The 21,886-nt window shown below is 50.5% G+C and overlaps 1 protein-coding gene across 1 annotated transcript in view; it reads left to right on the top strand.

Moving 5' to 3' along the window:
* Nucleotides 1–21,886, top strand: part of TCERG1L (transcription elongation regulator 1 like) — a 218,398-nt gene that overhangs the window by 153,030 nt on the left and 43,482 nt on the right. Inside the window, exon 7 of the mRNA XM_004050284.5 lies at nt 11,032–11,186. Within this exon, the coding sequence (XP_004050332.5) occupies nt 11,032–11,186 (155 nt within the window). The remainder of the gene's footprint in view (nt 1–11,031; nt 11,187–21,886) is intronic.

The raw sequence follows: 21,886 nt of genomic DNA, 5'->3' as shown, positions 1-21,886 counted from the left end.
AATTTCTGTATCGTCTTCTTTTTGCAGTTTGGCTTTAGACACAAATAGTAATTTTGAGGGAATTAAACCACTCCCACTTTTTCACAATAAAAATGTTTTTGGAGAGTTGATGACATGGGAAAATTTCAACAGTAATTGCTCGACAAAGTGTAAAATCCATAGCTTTTGGATTAAATGACAATAAAAGTCAAAAACAATGATTAATCCACATCTTAAAATTATTTAAAATACTATAGATTTACAAGTAGTTAGCCATTTTTGTGAAATTAAAGACATATATATTAAATATTGGTTTTAACATATTATTTTCTAAAAAAATTCAGATTGCTACAGTGCAGGTTTTATGTCATGGTCTGTTCATAGCACAGATCAAAGTTCTTTTTAAGATGGCTTGGAAAGATACAAAAGTGCACTTTAGGAAGTTGACAGTGTCAGAAGGCGCCATTTTCTGGCAAAGCTGATTCACGTTTTATCCTAAGAGGCAAAAGTCGTTGAAAGGTAAGAAGTATGGGGCGGATTATCAAAATGAGTACGGTGCATTCCTCTGATGTTAGTAGGTGTGTCTAGCCCAGAAGCCAGGGGCTGACTCTGCATTTCTGCCTAAAGAGGTAAGAGCTATGAGCAGACACCAGCCTAGAGATGTGCTTTGTGAGCTGTTGTAGGTGTTGTAGCAGGATGAGCTGCAGACAAAACACCGAGTTAAATAGGAAGGGGTTTATTCGGCCAGGGGCATCGGCAAGACGCCTGTCTCAAGAGCTGAGCTCCCCGAGTGAGCAATTCCTGTCCCTTTTAAAGGCTCACAACTCTAAGGGGGTACACGTGAGAGGGTTGTGATCGATTGAGCAAGCAGGGAGTATGTGACTGGGGGGCTGCATGCACCAGTAATTAGATCAGAACAAAACAGGACAGGGATTTTCACAGTGCTTTTCTATACAATGTCTGGAATCTATAGATAACATAACCGATTAGGTCAGGGGTCGATCTTCAACTGCCAGGCCCAGGGTGTGGCGCTGGGCTGTCTGCTTGTGGATTTCATTTCTGCCTTTTAGTTTTTACTTTTTCTTTCTTTGGAGGCAGAAATTGGCCATAAGACAATATGAGAGGTGGTCTCTTCCCTTAGTGTAAGCATCTTTCAAAGGGCTGTTTTGTATTTTCAAATCCCAGGGACATGTTTTGGCTCTCCTGATTTTATGCTAATGACTTGTCCTTAGTTCTGGCTTCATTTTCTATTTCAGTACCCGTGGGTAACATCTTTTTGTATTAGTTCATAATTATTTATTGGGCGTGACATTTAAAAAAATGTTTCTCTGGATTTTCTAAATACAGGTATTGAGCATGTTTGACTTTTGAAAAACTAGTATCAAAATCATGTTCTGAGATGAAGTTGGTAGAACTTTTCTAAAAAGAAAGGAAAAGTTTCCCAAGACATAATACATGTGGATGATGTTCAAGAAGAAAAAGGTGGTTAGAAATGATGATGATTACGAGAGACGAGGGCTCGGTCACATCAGCCTGTGTCACTTTCTCCCGTGCACAGTCCCCTGACTTGCAGTTGCACTCACTAAGCTGAGGGAGGACGCATCGGTCTTCTTTGAGTAAGTAGTGCTGAAGAGAAACCAAATGTCACTTCGGCCCTTTTGCATAATTGAGTCTTTTATTATGTCAGAGAAGGGACAGGAGGAGTCACTTGTCAGGGAGGGGACTCTAATGTTGAATGAAATGTCAGTGTGGTTTAGTGAGGGAGGAGGAGTTGGCGGGGAAGCTGCCATTTAGCTCGCATTTGAGAGTTCTGGTGGGAGCAGCCCAGGGAGTGGGGGGTGGGCCGTGGGCTGTGCCACCTCGAGTTCCCTCTGAGCTGATTTTCACTGGTCCTCAGGCCACCTTGCTTTCGTTCCCAGGCAGCCACCAGCTCCCGGACGTGCTGTCAGCCCCCTGCCTGCATGGGGCTGGTGGCAGTTCTGTCCATCTTCCACTGGTGACTGGCAGGGAGATCAGAAATCAGATGAGTCCCTGGGTTTGAGGAAAGCTGGGACACTGCTGGGTGCAAGAGCAGGGTGACATCCCGTTTGAACTCCATAAAGACAGGCTGTCCCGGCAGCCCCCAGCCCGGGTGGAGCCTGGCTGAACCTGTGTTCAGAAACCTGTGTTCTCAGAGGCTGCCTGGGGCAGTTGCTGCCCTCCCGGCAAGCCTCCGGGAACTTGTGTCTGCACTGCAAGGCTGGGCAGAGCTGGCAGGGCCCCGAGTGGACTCGGCTTGACATGATTATGGAGTGGTCTTTCCCTGCGGCTCATTATTTAACAATGACAACATCCATTTGTGTGAAATAACTAAAGATGGATTGGTAAAATCTTTTAAGAGTTATGCCAGGAAGTTAACAGTGATGCCTTTAGGAGCACAGACACCTGAGCCCAGGGCAAGGGGAATTTTGTTTTCAGCCAAGAAGCCTCCGTTGTTGGTGCCGTGCAGGGACGTCCCCACCCAGCTTGTCCACCGTCTCACTTCCAGTCTCTCCCTGGCACTCTTTCCTCGTGTCTTTTTACCTCAAAGGAGGAAGTAGGGGAGCCCGTGCTCTTGGGAGGCCAAGGTTGTGTCCCCAGGCTCCTGGACTCTCACCGTGCAGCAGCCGCCAGCACCTGGAGCACCTTCTGTCTAGAACGTCACTAGCCCTATCGATTTATGAGAAAGGACAGCAAGACGGCCCACGGCCCGCAGCGGAGAGGCCACACAGTCACGCGGCAGGTGCCCGGCCCAGGCTGCCCCTTCAGTTCCAGCACAGCACGCCTGTTGCACGCTCGTGTCCTTGTCTTGCATATCTGCACCTTCTTCTCAAAGTGAGGGTTGGTGGTGGTGGCAACCATGGCCAGACACGGCTGGGCTGGAGAACCTACTCAGGAGGGAAGGAAGGTGGGAGGGAGGTCTCCCTGCGCTCCTCCTGGAGTCCTTATAAGCCCTAGTCCCTCACCCAGCTGCCAGGTGGAGGGGCCTGGGCCACTCAGTCCTGCCCAGGTTGGGCCCTTCCCGGATACAAAATCCCAGAAATGGTGGGGAGGACCAGGAGAGGGAGAGAAGACGGCAAAGGGCATTGGGTACGGCCCTTTCATTCTGAGAGCTCAGCCCTGGTGGCCCGGCCCCAGGGAGTGTGTGGCTTTGTCCATCCCCAGGACACTCCTGGAACAGGGCATTCAGGGATGAAAGATGGATGGAGACAGGGATCCAGGGAGAGCCTTTGTGTAGTGGGGGACTGGGAGGGGAGCATTCCCTCCCCACCAGCCAGCTGATTTTGAAGCTTGGGGTCCTGCTATTTGCAGGATGAGTGTGGGAATCCTTTCATACAACAAAGCAACAACCCCAGTGTTCATTCAATGAAACCCAGATCTTCCTATATTGCGGCTGCTTGGTGTGGATGTACTGTACCAGACTTAAATAATGCTGATGCACTAACTATATCCTCTGGGATATGGGGACAGTTAGAAGAGGGAATATGGCAGGTATCCAGAAATTATACAGTATGATTAAAGAAGGGGAACACATGCATATTACTTAGAATGGGCATAAAATGGTACATAAAATTAATTCTGCGTGTTACAGCTGGCCCCGTCTAGTGGAAGCCAACCGTAACGAGTGGATGGGTGGATTTCTCCGGGGAAACTGCATTTATTTACCAGCTACTCACTCTGGTTCAACTCCATACCCACTCTGGTTCAACTCCATGCATTTCCCCAGGGCTCGGGAGCTGGGCTCTTTGTGGCCTGGATATAAATGGGTGGCGTGTTAGTTGCCGTCACTCGGCCTCCTCCTGGGTGTAATCTCTTACCAAGTCCTAATTAGCTCCACTCTTCACTGGGAATTGGAAACTGTTTCCCCACACTTTGGGGCATTCCAGGGTGCTGGCTGCTCCCAGCATCGGAATGCACCTTGGGTGTCTCTGCACCTGAGAACCGGGGACCTAGAGTCAGTGCATCCTGAGGCACTGCACTTAACAACAAATGCTGGCCTAGGATCTGGGGAAAATTTGGCTGAATAAATATAAATCCCCAAATGTAAAGCCTCTTTCTTAAGTTAATAGCAAAGCTTGGAGGCCAGCTGGGAAAATCCCTCAGAAAGTCAATGAGAAAATGATGAGACCCAGTGGATAGGGCCGCCTGGAGCATTCCACCAGGACTCTGGAACACAGGTTTCTACGGTCTCAGTGCATTTGATTCTCTAGGGAATGAGCACGCGGGGCTTAGGGTGAGCAGCCCAGCAGAGGAGCAAGGGAACCCAGCTTCCTCATGCTGCCCTGAAGGCAGCTTGAGGTGAAGGTGCTTTAGTTTTCTGTGGAAAGTAGGACATCCGGGGAAATTCAGGTGGGTCCTGCTGCCCTGGCTGGAGATGAGTCTAAGCCAGGCAGCCCTGCCCTTTCCTCCCTCTGCTAGAAGAGGCCATGCACCCAGCATCCTCACACACCACTCAGCCTAGTGTCTGGGGAGGCCTCTGTGGGACTCTCAACTCAGCTGCTCCTCTTCCTGGACCCACTAATACTGATGCCTGCCCAGGACCCCTTAATGAATTCACCTGCCCAGACTCACTGATATGGTTTGGCTCTGTGTCCCCTCCCAAATCTTAACCTCGAATTTTAATCCCCATAATCCCCATGTGTCAAGGGCAGGAGCAGGTGGAGGTAATTGAGTCATGGGGGCCGTTTCCCCCATGCTGTTCTCCTGATAGCGAGTGAGTTCTCATGAGATATGATGGTTTTATAAGCATCTGGCACTTCCCCTGCTGGCACTCATTCTCTCTCCTGCCACCCTGTGAAGAGGTGCCTTCTGCCATGATTGTTAAGTTTCCTGAGGCCTCCCCAGCCATGTGGAACTGTAAGTCAATTAAACCTCTTTTCATTATAAATTACCCAGTCTCAGGTATTTCCTTATAGCAATGTGAGAATGGACTAATACAGTAAATTCTTACCAGGAGTGGGGTGCTGCTATAAGGATACCTGAAAATGTGGAAGCAACTTTGGAAATGGGTAGCAGAAGAGGTTGGAACAGTTTGTAGGGCTCAGAAAAAGATAGCAAAATGTGGAAAAGTTTGAAACTTCCTAGAGACTTGGAGGGCTCAGAAGACAGGAAGATGTGGGAAAGTTTGGAACTTCCTAGAGACTTGTTGAATGGCTTTGACCAAAACATAGACAGTGATATAGACAATGAAGTCCAGGCTGAGGTGGTCTCAGATGGAGATGAGGAACTTGTTGGGAACTGGAGTAGAGGCCACTTTTGCTATGCTTTAGCAGAGACTGGCAGCTTTTTGCCCTTGCCCTAGAGATCTGTGGAACTTTGAACTTGAGAGAGATGATTTAGGGTGTCTGGTGGAAGAAATATCTAAGTGGCAAAGGATTCAAGAGGAAGAAGAGCATAACAGTTTGGAAAATTTGTAGCTTGACCATGCGATAGAAAAGAAAAACCCATTTTCTGGGGAAAAATTCAAGCCAGCTGCAGAAATTTGCATAAATAACAAGGAACCAAATGTTAATTACCAAGACAATGGGAAGAATGTCTCCAGAGTATGTCAGAGAGCTTCATGGTAACTCCTGCCATTACAGGCCTGGAGGGCTAGGAGGGTCACCCTGCTCTGTGCAGCGTTGAAACAAGGTGCCCTGCATCCTAGCTGCTTCAGCATCAGCCATGGCTAAAAGGGGCAAAAGTACATCTCAGGCCATTGCTTCTGAAGGTGCAAGCCCCAAGCCTTGGTGGGTTTCATGTGTTGAGCCTGTGGGTACACAGAAGTCAAGAATTGAGGTTTGGGAACCTCCACCTAGATTTTAGAGGAAGTATGGAAATGCCTGGATGTCCAGGCAGAAATTTGCTGCAGGTGCAGAGCCCTCATGGAAAACCTCTGTTAGGGCAGTGAAGAAGGGAAATGTGGGGTCAGAGCCCCCACACAGAGTCTCTACTGGGGCACTGCCTAGTGGAGCTGTGAGAAGAAGGCCATTGTCCTCCAGAACCCAGAATGGTAGATTCACCTACAGCTTGCACCATGCACCTGGAAAAGCCACTATCACTCAACAACAGCCCATGAAAGCAACCAGGAAGGGGACTGTACCCTGCAAAGCCACAGGGGAAGACCTACCCAAGGCTGAGGGAGCACGCCTCTTGCATCAGCATGACCTGGATGTGAGATATGGAGTCAAATGAGATCATTTTGGAAATTTAAGGCTTAATGACTGCTGTATTGGATTTTGGACTTGCATGGGGCCTATAGCCTCTTTGTTTTGGCCAATTTCTCCCATTTAGTATGGGAGCATTTATCCAATGCCTGTACCCCCATTTGTATCTTGGAAGTAACTAACTTGCTTTTGATTTTACAGTCTCATAGGTGGAAGGGACACACTTTGTCTCAGATGAGACTTTGGAGTTGGACTTTTCGGTTAATGCTGGAATGAATTAAGACTTTGGGGGACTGTTGGAAAGGCGTGATTGGTTTTGAAATGTGAAAGGGACATGAGATTTGGGAGAGACCAGTGGTGGAATGATATGGTTTGGCTCTGTGTTCTCACCCAAATCTCACCTCCTGGTAATCCCCTTGTGTCAAGGGTGGGACCAGGTGGAGGTAATTGAATCACGGAAGTGGTTTCCCCCATGATGTTCTTGTGATAGCGAGTGAGTTCTCATGAGATCTGATGGTTTTATAAGAGTCTGGCACTTCCCCTGCTGGCTCTCATTCTCTCTCCTGCTGCCCTGTGAAGAGGTGCCTTCTGCCATGATTGTTAAGTTTCCGGAGGCCTCCCCAGTCATGAGGAACTGTGAGTCAACTAAACCTCTTTTCTTTATCAATTACCCAGTCTCAGGTATTTCCTTATAGCAATGTGAGAATGGACTCATACAGCCACTGACCTGCCCTCAGCCTAGCACAGGATGACAGGAGATCCACATGTGCTATCGGGGCCCAAAGTTGAACTCCTGTTTCTCTTAAACTCTGCAGTGGGCAGAACAGAGCTCTTGCTGGTCCCTGCCAGGAAATGGGTCATCCTCTCACCTCTTTCAGCTTCTTCTTCCCCCCCCCCAGTTCTCTGGCCCTCACCTGGCTCAGGGCTCACCCCTGGGTGTTCAGGAAAGCTGACGAGTTACCAAGTTAGGAAAGCTCCCCAAGCCAGTGGGAGGGTTGGGATTGGATGGGGCCACTCAGCCAGTCTGAGCCTGTGTCCCGAGGCCTCTGGCTTCCAGATAATTCTCCCATGGCCCTGTTGCTTGTGGAATGCAGTATGAATGCCTGACACTGTGTGCACCTAGCAGCTCTTAGTGAACTGGAGATGCCTCAGTGAGCATCTGGCCCCTGGCTGAGTATCCCCACACTTCAGTGACTCTAGAGGAGCACACAGGTCCCCCCAGCTCTGGGTGAGGCCGTTGGAGGCTGGGGTGCTATGCCCAGATCACTGGTGTGCATAGAACCGTGGGGGCCGGATGGCCTTCTGCCAGAAACATGGTGCTCAACAGGTCCATCTGCTGTACCCAGGTCACAGGAAGTTGTTCTGTGTTCTCCAGGTGAGGTCAGGCTCCTGATGAGACCTTCATGGGTTTACACAACAGGTTTTAAGTCTTAAGTGGCTAGAGAGGAACACAGAGAGCCAAGGACGCTTCTAGGTTTTGCCACTCAGACCAGTTGCAGCAAAACATCATGAAAAAACATCCCAAGCAATACTATTAGAAATGGGCCCTCTTGCTGCTGGGAGCTTCAGGCTTGGAGCTGCCTTTCCAGCCACCGTCCAGTCATGGAAGCTTCTGAAGCCCATGAGGGGCAGGATCTGGGTTTGCTCTGGTCCTGACATGGTGGGCATGAGACATACAGCATGAGGAGGCGGGCTCAGGGTTTCTTCACTCCCTGCACCCCCGCTGGCATCAGGGTCTCATCGATGACTCTAGCTGCATTCCTTGCAAGAGGGCTGCCTGGAGACAGAGCCCAATGTCGCAGCAGTAAAACTGTCCACGTCCTACGTGTTCCCAAAGAGCCCAGGCCTTGTGGGGAGCTAATAATAGGCTCTGCATGTGGCCCACTCACTCACAGTTCCACCCGGGAAGCAGGTCATCACCAGGTCTGCATCTGGAGGAAAGCAGTCAGTCCCTACCCTGGGCTTATGTTCCCTATTGGCCCACGCTGTCTGCAGAGTTCATACAGTAGCTGAATTGTGCATAATTTACAGCACAGTGTGGTTACCTGCAGCTTTAGACTCAATAAAAAGTTCCTATGCTAGCTGGTTTCTGCACCATAAATGCATACCCACAGCCTCCCTGCAGGCCCCAGAGGTCAGGTATCCCTGGCCTGGGCTTGCTGGGGACAATGGTCTGCCTGATCTGAGAGCAGGAAGGGATCCAGCTACCTGGGCGTGGAGTCTGCTGTAGTTGGCCAGCCTCATTTTCCAGCCTCCAGCATGGGCCTGGGCAGCATCCCATGGGCCCATGAGCCCGCCTCCCCTGAGGGCAGGGCCTGGCATGGGAGTGTGATACACTCTATCTTGGTCCATTTTCCTAGTGGGGTGGACTGTCCAGATAAAGCAAATTCCCATTCCACCCCCCATCTGAAGGGTTGAGGGCATGAGGCCACCAGCGAGGGGAGGCAACCTTCTCAGGGTCACCTGGTAGGTCAAGGGCAGGGCTGGAGCTGGAAAGTTTGCCAGGCAGAAGGGCAGGTCATATTCTCCCACATGGATGACCAGGCCAGCTGTGGCCAAGGCCTCCAGGCACAACACTTGGGGTTCAGGTCAGGGCTCCCAGATGCTGGCGCTCAGGACAGAGTGGCCCCGAGGAGGAAGCCCATTGATTCGTCTCCCACAGACTCACGGCTCCAGCGACACACATTGATTCTCTTACAGTTGGGAGGATCAGAAGTCTGACACAGGTCTCACTGGGCTAAAGTCAAGGTGTGGGCAGGGCTGGATCCTTCTGGAGCTTCTGGGGAGGTCCATTTCCTGCCTTTTCCATCTTCCAGAGGCCCCTGCAACCCTGAGCTGGTGATTCCTTTCTCCAGCCTCAAGGCCAGGCATCTCCCGATCTCTGTCTCTCCGTGTGTGTGTGCACGTGTGTCTCTGTGTGTGTCTACGTGTGCATGTGTGTCTGTGTGTCTGTGTATGCGTCTGTGTGTGTTTATGTGTGTTTCTCTGCATGTGTGTGTCTCTGTGCATGTGTATATGTGTGCATGTGTGTCCCTGTGTGTGTGTATATATGTGTGCATGTGTCTCTGTGTGTGTGTCTGTGTGTGTTTGTGTGTATCTCTGCATATGTGTGTCTCTGTGTGCATGTGTGTCTCTGTATGTCTGTGTGTTTATGTGTGTGTCTCTGTATGTGTATATGTGTGCATGTGTGTCTCTGTGTGTCTGTTTGTGTGTATGTGTGTTTGTGTGTATCTCCGTGAGTGTGTTTGTGTGAAACACCTCTGCCTCCGTCTTCCTATCTCTTTCTCACTGATCTTCCCGCCTTCCTCTCAGAAGGACCCTTGTGATTACATTTGGGGCCACCTGAATGACCAAGCTATTCCCCCATCTCAGGGTCCTAATCCCAACTGTACAGACCCTTTGCCATGTAAGGTGATGCACACCTGTTCTAGGGATCAGGACGTGGACGTCTTTGGAGGCATCATTTTGGCTCCCACACTCATGAACATGGCTGGGCTGAGTAGTGGAGCCGGCACACCTTCTCAGGGTGATTTCTGGGAAGGGTCCTGGTCTGCCCAGGGTTGCCAACATGCAGGGCCCCAGGCCCTGAGCCCTCTGCCTGGCCCATGGAACGTGCCTGGCTGAGTGAAGTGTGGAGTGATTTTCTGCATGCAGAACAGAGTGGCTTCTTTTGGCACGAATCCCCAGCTCCTCCAGAACCTGTGTGAGGCTGGCCGGAGTGAGGCGTGAGTGGGCTATCGGGGGCCCAGGCCGTGCCCGACAGTACCCCCAACAGGTCGGGGACCTCCCTCAGGGGGAAGTCAGTAGCTAGAGGTGGGTATGTGGGTGTTCCCACCCATTCATTCCTGCACATCTGAAAAGTCCCAGGAGACTTGCGGAGCCAGAGGGACCTTCTGAAGTCACTGCAGGAAGCCGAGGCCCAGAGAGGGGAGGGGGCTTGCCTCAGGGGAACCTCCTGGGAGGTCCACACCTGGAACGGGCCTCGGTGCCAGCACAGGCCTCCATCTCTAATAGCACCCTGACACGACTTAGGGGTTAAACCCAGAGCCCAGGCCGGCCTTGCTGGCCTTTATCTGCTGCGCTCGCTCGTGGGGACAGCGCGGGGTCAGAGTGTCAGAGTGCAGAGTCTCCCATGCACCTCCATGCCGCAGGCTCCCAGACCCACATTCCTTAGGGAGGGACTTTTTTCCTTTCCTTCCCTCTCATTATTTTTCTTCTCTTCATTTTTTTTTCTTTTTAATCTTTTCTGATAACTTTTCACAGATAAGGGGCTTAAAAAGGGCACATAATTCCTTTTAGATGTCTTCAGTTTCCATATATGAAAATACAAATCTTCCTTATTTGCCCATCCACAAATGAGCAGGACACCGGGGCTGTGGTTGCTAATGACAGCAGCCCTTTTAATTCTGCTGCTGCCGGAGGGTAATGACCTGTGGCCGTGCGCATTGCTTGATAGCCATGCAGAGCTCGACTGGGGAAGTGTAGGGAGCCGCTCTCCGAATTACTCTATTGCCGGAACCAGGGCCAGAGGCGCCCCAGAGTGCTCTGCATCTGGAGTGGAATTTCGCTGAGGCAGTGACAGCTGGTGGGCTGGAGAGAGCTCTGCCTGCGTGTGACCTTGATGAGCTGCTTGGCTTCTCTGAATGTTGTTGTTCTTCCTGGTCTAAGGCTGGTGATAAGAATGTCTACCTGTTAATCAAATGAGTCAGAGCCGTGAGGTCACCTAAAAAGGCAGGCTTTGTCTTTAGTATTCATACTATCCATAAACAAGCTTTGCAAATGTGTGGATTTCGGTCCTGAGGGGCTTTTTCAGTGAGAGTTCATGCTAACGACTTTCTAATTAAGTGTCTCCCGAGAGCGACTGAGATGAGTTTTTCCACTCAAACAGGTGTGTGGTCTGGACGGGCGATGACCGAGTTTTCTTCTTCAACCCAACGATGCACCTGTCTGTCTGGGAGAAGCCCGTGGACCTGAAGGACCGCGGAGACCTCAACAGGATCATTGAGGACCCGCCCCACAAACGCAAGCTGGAGGCACCAGCAAGTAACTAAGCCCTGGGTTATTTACACCTGCTTTGAAGTGTTTAAGCTGCTTATTTCTAATGAACGTAAAGTGAAAGCATGTTTCTTCTTGGTTATGTTGAAAATTGACTATTAAGGAATCCTGTGCCCGATTGCAGAGTTTAGTAATCAAGTTTTTATGGCACTTCCTGCAGAAACCTTGATCCTTCCAAGCGGTGGGCTCCGGCTGTCTTTTTGCATCACGTAAGGTGATTAACGCAGAGATGGCCATTCATTCCATCCGCCCCTCAAAGCTTCCATCCAGCATCACTGTTACCCGGCATTTTATTCTTGTTCCAAATGTCTTATGAACGCCACTTCAGAGACCAGATGTACACAGATGGGAGTGTGTTTTCTTCCACCTTACATTCACTTTAGACCTTTGCAGCACATCGATCTGCTGTTGTGCTTGGATGGATGCCTCAATTCCATAAAACCCTGGTCACGGACAGGGGAAGAGATTTTCTTCAGCTGCAGAGGAATGGGGTGCTTGGCAGAGGCAGTTGTTTCTGACAATGCCTGTAAATCTTGTTTCGCCAAGAAACAGAGAGGAACTTTCAGCATTTTCACAAAGGATCTTTTCCGATTAGATCTAATACATATTTTATTAGCTGCTGCGTGGGGAAAGCCCTCCTCCCGGAGCATGTGGATTCAAACGGTCTTGACTCCACTGCAGACATTTGAGAGCAGGAGCTCCGTGCCAACTTGAGAGGCAGAGATGCCTGGCTACAAGGCCAGGCTGGTGAAAGGGGAGCTTGACTCTTTGTTTTAGTTTTGTGTGATATTCTGTTGGGTTCTTAGTGGCATTTTTAATTTCACGTCATTGAGGGCTAATGCTAGATGATGGCAATTCACACTTTGTGTCCAATCCAGAGTATTTGACTGAAGCTTCAGAAGACAGTATTATAAAAGTTTTATCAGCATTTTTAACCATGCTAAGAGACATGGTGGTCGTCTTTTAAGATTGAGACATCACACATTTAAAATGTTTATTCCATTTAAAATAGTGACAGCATTATCCAGAGACTGGATCAACTGATGCTGGGAAAGGAAAAATCTCCAAGATCCGTATGGAATTGAGTCTGTAAAACGTTGCTGTATTTACAGACAATGAAGATTGAATTTGGCAACTGCATTTCCTCCTTTGATCAGGTCACATTCATTATTAAAAGGGGGCCTTGTACGTCTTGAAAGAGTGCTTTAAAATCATGACAGGAAGCACCCTTTCAAGGTTCTTACTCATGGACAAGAAGATGGTGCACAGTTTAGGGAAATCAGGACACCCTCAGATCCCACAGGAAACATTAAGGCACAGTTTGTCCTAACAATGATTTTATTTGCTTGGCAAAGGCAGATCATGCTGGCAGATTCCTCACTCCTTTCTTTAGCTTGCGTTCTTGTAGATAATTTGGTGCTGTTTCATTTTCCCCCCCCAAAATTGGTAGTAATGAGAAAGAAGTGAACTTATTAAAGGCAATGCATAGTTGCTCTCTCATTTTTATTGTTTGGACCAAATCGGGTCAGGTCTGAAAAGAGGTAGGGAGGCATCTGCAAACGCCCCCACTGGGCCACCTGCAGTCTCAGGGCTCGCCAGGACTGTGGGTGGACGACAGGGGCCTGGATTTCCTGGCTCATAGCTCCATGCTCCGTCTCCTTCTTTTAACAAGAATCTCATGTTATACTCTGAAAGGTAGAGAGTTAAGGTTTTACAGCCAGAAATACCTGATTAGTTTAGATTTGTCTGATACCCATTTTATTATGGTAGACCTAAGTACTCAGACATTACAAAATTACATGTGGTTATAAAACGATTTTTAATCTTACTTCCCTCCTCATATAAAGAGAGGAAGAGATTTGTTTTCAACCAGTCTTTTTTTTTTAACCTGAGTCTTAAGGATATGCAAATGACTTCGATTCTCAACTTCCGGTTGCCAGGGTACAATTGATGTTTAAGAGAAAAACTTCTCATTCCCTAAAATGCACTCAGAGAGCTTTGCAGCGAAACAATTAGGACAGGAGGTGTTTCTAGAGGGTTAATTAATGATCAGGGAGCAGAGCTGATGACCTGCAACCAGCAGCAGTGACTGGCATTCTCCCTGGCCGATCGTTCGTCGCGGCTCGTCAGATATTTAACCCTAATTATGATAACAAGCCTAGGGGAGATGGCTTTGAGTGGAGAGTTTTGTTTTTCACATTTTGTTTGACTATCAGTCATTGTAGATTTGAATATATTCCTACCTATTTGTAGTCTGCAATGGGACAATTAAGCATTTCAGTCGACATCCATTATTTTTCAAGAGGCAAATGAAGTAAAAGAATTTTGTAAAATGGCTGCCACATTTAACTGCTCTTAGGTCTCGGGAGCGTGTGTGTATGTGTGAGCGTGTGTGCCTGCGTGTGCGTGTGTCTTCAGTGGGGATGGGAGACGTGGAAGTTGTGGCTCACAGTGCCAGGCAGCTGTGGGAGACAGGATGCAGCGCCTCCAGAAGTGCTGAGACGTTCGTCATTCCACAGATAAGGAAAGAGTCCGCTTTGTCATTCTGTTAGCACTGCTGAAGGATTCCAGTGAAGCCTTGAATTATTTTCTAATTACCTTGCAGTGCATCCAGATTTTTTATAGCTGTAGTAACTGTGCTGTTAGTTGAGAATAAATGCCAGTAGAACTGGAGGAAAATGAGAAGTGCCAGGCTTCACCCCCAGCCCCATCCGTTCCATGCCATGCGGTTCTTGGGGATCTTACCAACACTTCAGTTTGGAGGGTGCTGGTGTGTTGCGTTCCCACCTGTGCCCGCGTTTCCCAGGCCTGTCAGAGGCGTGGTTCTCTCGCTGTCTTCGCCTGCAGCAGCCAAACCCTCTCTTGGTAGTGACGGCAGAAACCCCCCTGCCATCTGGCTGTGCACATGTAGCCCCGCCACCTTGGCCCGCTCTGCTTGCCTTGTCCACGGGGGCCACTTGTCACTTCACTGGGACATTTGGTGCAGCCTGGTGGGAATTGTTGGAGCTGGGGCCCTCGGGTTCTTCCTCTGGGTTGGAGGGAGGAGAGGCGAGGGAGAGAGAGGGAATACATACCCCGGCCTCTTTCCTGCTGCCTGGCTGTCTCTGTTAGTGCCTCCAAGGGGTCGAGGCGGACCGGGAGCCCTGGGGTAAGAAGTGAAGAGAGGGCCTTCTCACTGCCTTGGAGAGGGGAGGGACCACCTGCAGGGACCCTGGGTGCATGCAACCCCCACACTTGGTTCCGTGGACTTCCCTCCTCAGTCCCATGCAGCAGGTGCCATCAGCATTGGAGACCCCTTTGCTGCTGTAACAAATTATCACCACGGGGCTAAAAGCCACACAAGGTGATGATCTTACAGTTCTGCAGGGCAGACGTCGAGCAGAGGCCTCACTGGCATCGGCAGGGTTGTGTTCTTTCTAGGGGATCCAGGGGAGATTTCCTTGACTCCTGGCCCCCTTGTCCATCTTCTTGCCTCTCTGTCTTCTCTCTCTGGCTCTGGCCCTTCTGCCTCCCGCTTCCACTCTGAAGGGTCCCTGTGGTCTATGGGGCCACCTGGATGACAGGATGGTCTCGCACCTCAAGGGGAGCTGTTTAGCAACCTCCATCCTTTCTGCCAGGTAGCCCAGTGTATGCACACCTTCCAGGATTCAGATGTGGACATTGCTTGGGAATGGTGGGGGGCATGAATCTGTGGCCCATGCCTGCTTTACAGAAGAGGGAATTTAAAAAGGAGCTTATCTAACTTGCCCAGGGCCACACCTCTACTGAAGGGGAATGGGGATTTGCACCCCGGCGGGTCTGATGCCAGACCTGAGGGCAGCCTGTGATGGACACAGGTGACTCTTGGTGCGAGCTCACCAGGCAGCAGCTGCAGCAGCCGTGCACTCAACACTGTCCCTCCCTAGTCTGCGGGCAGATGACGTGAACTTCACTGGGCTTAATTGCTCTGTAAACGCTTTAGCCATTTGCATTCAAGACCAATGTAAATTGATAATGACATTCATTTCACCAAGTAGGATGTAAAATTGTCCGGTGAGTAAACACAGCTGTGACTGGTGAATGGGTCACTTTCCTAAGAGTTTGTCAGAGTAGACAGCCCACACTGGATCTATCTCACCAGGGGCCCAGGCAGCCGGGGCACTTGGGGGGACCCAGGGCCGCTGAAAACACAAATGCCAGAGCCCTGGAGGGTGGTGAGCTAGTGTGGTTCTGTCTGTGAGGATTCAGGGCGATGTGGGAGGCTCTGCCCACCTGGATCCCACCTGCCCCAGGCTCTCTGGGAGAAATCCTGGCCTTCATATCATGACACCCTCTGCTGGCCTCCAGGGCCTGAGCCTCCTCTTTGCACAATGAATGATCCAGGTGACTTGTTTGCTAAGCTCCATTGTAGTGCCCACTTTGTTTAGTCTCTGTAACATGATGCCAAGAGGAAGCAGGTGAGCTGCGACAGGTGTCTCTTCCTTGCAGAATCCTGAGTTGACTGTGCAGAAAGTCGAGTGTGAGGGTGGAGCTTGCAGGGCAGCCGGTGCAAGGGAAGGAGTGAGCTGGGATGTGCGGGAGCTGGGAGAGTCTCTAGGACACTCTGATCACACTCACCCCTCAGCTTGCTGTGTTTGGCCTCAGCTGGGAGGCTGGGTGGGCAGGGCAGGGGCTGAGCCAGGCTCCTGGATGCACCAGTGAATTCGGTGGAGAAAGAGAGACGCTAGAATAGCGTTTTTCAGAGTAGTTTCCGCCAGGACCTAAGACATCAAGCCACCAACCACCTCCAGGGCCAGGAGCAAAGGAAAGAAAGGGAAGGGAGGGGAAGTTGGAAAGGAGGAAAGGAAAAAGGAAAGAAGGAAGGGAGCAAGGGAAGGGAGGGAGGAGAGGAAGTTCATTTTCTTCTGAACCAATCCTTTATTTAGGGACTGGTGACTGGCCAAGCACTGGGCTAGACACAGGACGCCAAAGATGAGCAGATGTTGAGCAGGGAGCGCTATGCCTTGCAGGTTGGGGAAGAGAAGCAAGCAACAATGGATGGGTGGAGTGGGGTGACCCCGCGCAGCAGCCAGGGGCCTCTCCCTGAGGCACGGTCACTCACACTGGACCCCAGGAGGCAGGGAGGGGAGGTAAAGGGTGTCTTTTGAGCTCTAAGGCAGGAGGAAGAAGGTGCGCTTGAGTCTGAGCTGAGAGGGCTGGAGGATGGCTGTCTGGGGACAGTGAGCCTCAAAGAGTGGAAGGCTCGGGGGAAGCCCTGCAGAGATCACAGCACCCGTGGTGTGGCATTTCCAAGTGGCCACGGAGAGGTTCCCCATTATGATTATTGACCAAATCTAGAACTTCCTCCCTGAGTTTCAGCTGGGAGCCCAGGCCTAGCAAAGCAAAGTGACCGTGTCAGGTCCATCTCCTATTCGGGGTAGTTGCAGCTCTGCTACGGCTCTTTCTATCCCTAAACTTCACACCCATCAAATTTCTCTCATACGCAGGATGCAATCTAGGAATACAGAGAAGTCCAGTTTCAGCATCTGTGAGCACCTGGCTGGACCTGCTGGTGGAGTGGGGTGGATCAAACCCGGCCCCTGCACAGCCAGGCCTCTTGCCCTCCAGTGCAGGCGGCACCTCCACCACCTCTCCTGGCAGGAGCTCAGCCCACAGGACCCTGCTGCCCTGAGTCATGTGCCTTGCCCTCTCCACCAAGGGCTCCGGCTCTCCATCTCGTCCTGGTGCCCGCCCTTGTTTGCCTCCTGGGCACCCCTCGCACTGCTGCCTGCCTGTGGATGAGTTCTGGCCCAGTCCCTGCGAGGTGCTCTCTGGGGTCCTGGCCCGTGCAGGAGGACCCCCCACTGTGCCCCTCTTTGTGCCCAGGAAACCCACAGTCCTGGGAGAACACTGACTTCTCCACGAAGATGTTGAGCCTGAGTGCTGCCCAGATGGGGGGGACCTGAGGTTAAGGCGTGACCTGGGGTTCACATCCAACTCACAGGGTTGAGTGCAACTGTTCTGGGGAGGGAGGATGACACTACCTTCTAACCTACCAAGCCCCATCCTCCTCAGGACTCAGGATCCGAGCGAGTAGGGTAGGACATGGGACAGGATGCGGAGCAGGAGGCCCCATCAGAGAGGGCAGAGCACACAGCTCAGGCCACTGGGCAGCAGGGTCCTGTGGGGCTGAGCTCCTGCCAGGAGCAGGGGTGGGGGTATCACCTGCACCGGAGGTGAGAGGCCTGGCTGTGCAGGGGCTGGGTCCACCAGCAGGTCCAGCCAGGCACCCACAGATACCAAAACTGGACCTCTCTGTATTCATAGGGTGCATTCTGCGTATGAGAGAAATGTGATGAGTGGGAAGTTTAGGCGTGCCTAGGATCCCATCTGAATGCGAATTTGCCTTACACACCAACACTCAGCTCCTGTGATTCCATAGTAAGTTTTACCAAAGGTTGTGCCTACCCTCTCTAAGAAGACTGACAAAATTAGGTATATTCCCCACCACTCACAGAAAGGAAGACATTTGACTCAGAGGCTCAGGACTTTTACTACCTGATGCAGCCAGCCACATTCCCTGAACTCAGTGACTTACAAACACACTCAGACACACACACAAATGCATATATACACACACAGACACATACACAGAGACACACACAGACGCATACACATACACACACGTATACGCACACAGACACACAAGCACACACAGACACACATATACATACAGAAACACACACGTACACATACAGACACATACACAGGCACACATACACACAGACACATACACAGGCCCACATACACACAAACACACACACACACAGACACACACACATATGCATAGCCTTGCTGGCAAATGCATAAAATCAATACATTTAAAACATACATAGATATTGGTGTGTGTGCATTAATAAAACATGTTAGAGATTGACATGCTGCTGCACGCCGTCTGCACCGCACCTGTAATGCGTCTTGGCTATCTTTCAGACTCAGAGCCTCCCTGCCTCCCGCACCCAGTTCCCTCTCCCTCCAATCCCCTGCTTTTCTCTCTTATCCATCTCCTGTCCCCCCACCCTTGCCCTGTCTGGATGCATGATGACTTCCTCAGAGCCTCCTCTTGGATGGACATCTGGGTCATATGCTTTGTGCTCACACACACAGTGCTGGAAAGAACATCTTTGTGCCTAGGTTTTTACCTTAGGAGTGTTTCTGCAAACATATCGATTGTGTAATTTCACATTATTAGAATTGTCGGCTCAAAAGGTACGTGCATTTTAGATTTTGGACAGGTACTGCCGAATCTTCTCCCAAAGAGACTGATCAGTTCACACTTGTACTGGTAGATTCTGCGTGATCTCCTGAGCACTGTAGAGCATGAGACTTAATTCTTAAAGCCATTCTTTGCTTCAGTTGGCATTGCTTTAACTTTGAGTGAAATTGAACAGTTTTTCACAGGTTTGCTGGCCATTTGTTTTGTGTTTGTGTTCCTTATCTTTCTTACTGAGTTATTTGGACTTGAAGATCAAGGCTAACAGTGTTTGGCTACAATATTATAATATTTTACTGGTCTTTCGATTTTTTTGCCATAGAACAAGTTGTCCTTGATTTTTTTTCTCACTGTGGTAAAATATATATAACATGAAGCTGACCATTTAACCATGTGTAAATGTACAATTCAGTGGCGTTCAGTATGTTCACAATGTTGGAGAGCTGTCAACACTACCTATTTCTACAACTCTTTCCTCACCCATAGCAGAAACTCTGCAATGATGAAGCAATGTCACAAAGATTTTCCCCTTATGTTTTCTTCAACAACCCTTATACTTGTAACTTGTACAGTTAACTCCATTTGAGTTAATTTTTACACATGGACTTCTTCAGGGATGATTTCTATCGAATATGTTTTATCAGATGAATTGGCCCCACTTTCCTGGTTTTGCGTGCTTTTGAGTTTTTTGTTGAAAAGTAGATATGCTAGGCATTGTAATGGGGCAACTTTGGTGGAAATCAGATTCTCCCACTTCCCAGAGATCGCTGATGTGGGCTTGTGCAGGCTGGAGCCATCCATGTGTGATGCCCGTGAAGCCTGTATTCCTCACCGTGTGTGGTGACTGAAGCTTCTGTTCCCTTGTCTTTGCAGTCAGCAGAGAATGGCAGCCTCTCTAGTGCTATTCTTTTTTTTCAGTATTATTATTTGAGACAGAGTTTCACTCTGTCGCACAGGCTGGAGTGCAGTGGTGCCATCTTGGCTCACTACAGAGTTCAAAAAATTGAACTCTCCCGGGTTCAAAAAATTCTCCTGCCTCAGCCTCCTGAGTAGCTGAGATTACAGACATGTGCCACCACACCCGGCTAATTTTTGTATTTTTGGTAGAGACGGGGTTTCACCATGTTGGCCAGGCTGGTCTCGAACTCCTGACCTCAGGTGATCTGCCCACCTCTGCGTCCCAAAGTGCTGGGATTACAGACATAAGCCATCGCACTCAGCCTCTAGCATTATTGTTACACCAGCCCTAGCTTTTGTAAGTGTTTGATCTGCTTCCAGAGAGCTGAAATACTTACTTCTAATCCCCCTACAGCTTGACGGCAGTCTTGGTGGAGACCCAACCAGAGAGCTTGCTATGCCGCCGTTGTGCACGGCAACCCCTCTGGTTTTGTATTCCCTAAGTCTGTTAAATTTATACATATTTTTGTTTATGAGTCTGGATCATAATTAGGAAAGCTTTGCCCATGTTGAAACTATTCAAAACAAACCAATGTTTAAAACCCTAAAAAATTACCAATATTATATACACGTACTTTAAATAATATGTGTGTAATTGCATGACCTCATTTTTTAAGTTTTAAGAAATGTGGATGTTTCCCCCGTGGCCTCCCTGGGTACGTTCTGGTGTGGGTGGAGGAGAGGTGCCACTCCCATGCCTTCTTCCAGGCAGAGCTGGAATGCTCCCTCCCCTGGACACAGCAGGCAGGAGGCACACCTTGGAAAAGATTTCAAACGCCACGAGGTGCAGAAAGGCAGTCAGGCGGAGGACCTGGGGAGTTGAGAGAGCCTCTGTGAGGCCCCGGTGCCTCCGGATGAGACGGCCAGAAGGCCCAGTGACCCAGGTAGAAACGACCAGGAGGGACCAGGGAGAAGCCAGGGCACCAGGGAGGGAAAACCGGGAGGGCACAGTGAGAGCTCAGGATCCAGCGCCCCAGCGGGAGAGGACTCAGGGGCACAGCCGAGGAGTACTGCACTTCCTTGGAGGGTGTTGGGGTGGAGAGGCTGAGGCAGGAAGCAGGGTGCCCAGGGAGCCCTCAGTTTTTTGTTTGTTTGTTTGTTGTTTTTTGAGAGAGTTTTGATCTTTCACCCAGGCTGGAGTGCAGTGGCACAATCTCAGCTCACTGCAACCTCTGCCTTCTGTTTTCAAGTGATTCTCCTGCCTCAGCCTCCTGAGTAGCTGGGATTATAGACACCTGCCACCACACCCGGCTAATTTTTACATTTTTAGTAGAAACGAGGTTTCACCATGTTGGCCAGACTGGTCTCGAACTCCTGACCTCATGATCCACCCACCTCTGCCTCCCAAAGTGCTGGGATTACTGACGTGAGCCACTTTGCCTGGCCAGTGCCCTCAGTTTGAATGGGAAGAGCAGGTTCCCACAGCCAGGAAGTAGAAATGCCTGGAGGTGGCCCGGCATGGTGGCTCATGCCTGTAATCCCAGCATTATGGAAGGCTGAGGGGGGGGCGAATCACTTGGGGTCAGGAGTTCAAGACCAACCTGGCCAACATGGTAAAACCCTGTCTCTACTAAAAACACGAAAATTAGCCTGGTGTGGTGGCGGGTGCCTGTGATTCCAGCTGCTTGGGAGGCTGAGGCAGGAGAATTGCTTGAGCCCAGGAAGCGGAGGTTGCAGTGAGCTGAGATCGCACCACTGTACTCCAGCCTGGGTGACAGGCTGAACATGGAGAGCCTCTGAGGGTGGGCCAGGGCGAGGCACTGCTGGGGGCCACCCCTCCCTGGGGCAGCAGCCACGGAGGTGGCCCCAGTCTCGTGGTTTCCTCTCAAGAACGTGACGTAGAAGTGCTCGCCCCAGGCCCTCGTCCTGAAGCTGGGCAGAGCGAGACTCCGTCTCAAAAAAAACCAGAAATGCCTGCAGGTGCTGGGCTTGGCACGAGTGAAGCTTGGGAAGCAGGGGGCATAAAGTGTGTCCTTTGGGGTCCCAGCCTGGAGGGCTGTGTTGGGCTATGGAGCACGTGCAGAAGGCAGCCAGAGAGGAGGAAGTGGATACCCTCCAGTGTCCTCTCTTCCCTTCCATGGCCCCTCAGTTGTTATCAATGGTCTTGGCTCTAGACCAGTGGCTCTCAACTGGGGAGGGCAAATTTACCCCTGTGGACATTTGGGAACTTCTGGAGGCATTTTCGTTAGCATGGTGGGGAGGGGGCAGGGATCAAGGAGGCTGAGAGACACCTTCAGGGCACAGGGCGGCCCCCAGGGCACAGCAGTCCAACTCCGGAGTCAGCACTGCCAGGTTCAGGACCAGGGGCTACTGAAAAGCCAGGAAGCTTCGCCTGGGCTGTGGCTCCTCCGCCCTTCCAGGACCAAGTTCTGCTCATCCCCCGCTCTGCACTGCCCATGGGAATTCCTTCCTCCTAGGCCTGTATCCTTTCAGAAGGGTGGAGCGCCCACACAGGGTGTGCATGACGGATACTGCAGCCTTGCTGGAAGGTGCAGGGCAG

Source organism: Gorilla gorilla, chromosome 8 (assembly GCF_029281585.2).
Source record: "Gorilla gorilla gorilla isolate KB3781 chromosome 8, NHGRI_mGorGor1-v2.1_pri, whole genome shotgun sequence".
Classification (NCBI taxonomy): Eukaryota; Metazoa; Chordata; class Mammalia; order Primates; family Hominidae; genus Gorilla; species Gorilla gorilla.
Note: the sequence above shows the minus strand (reverse complement) of the source record. Positions and strands in the feature narration are given on the sequence as shown.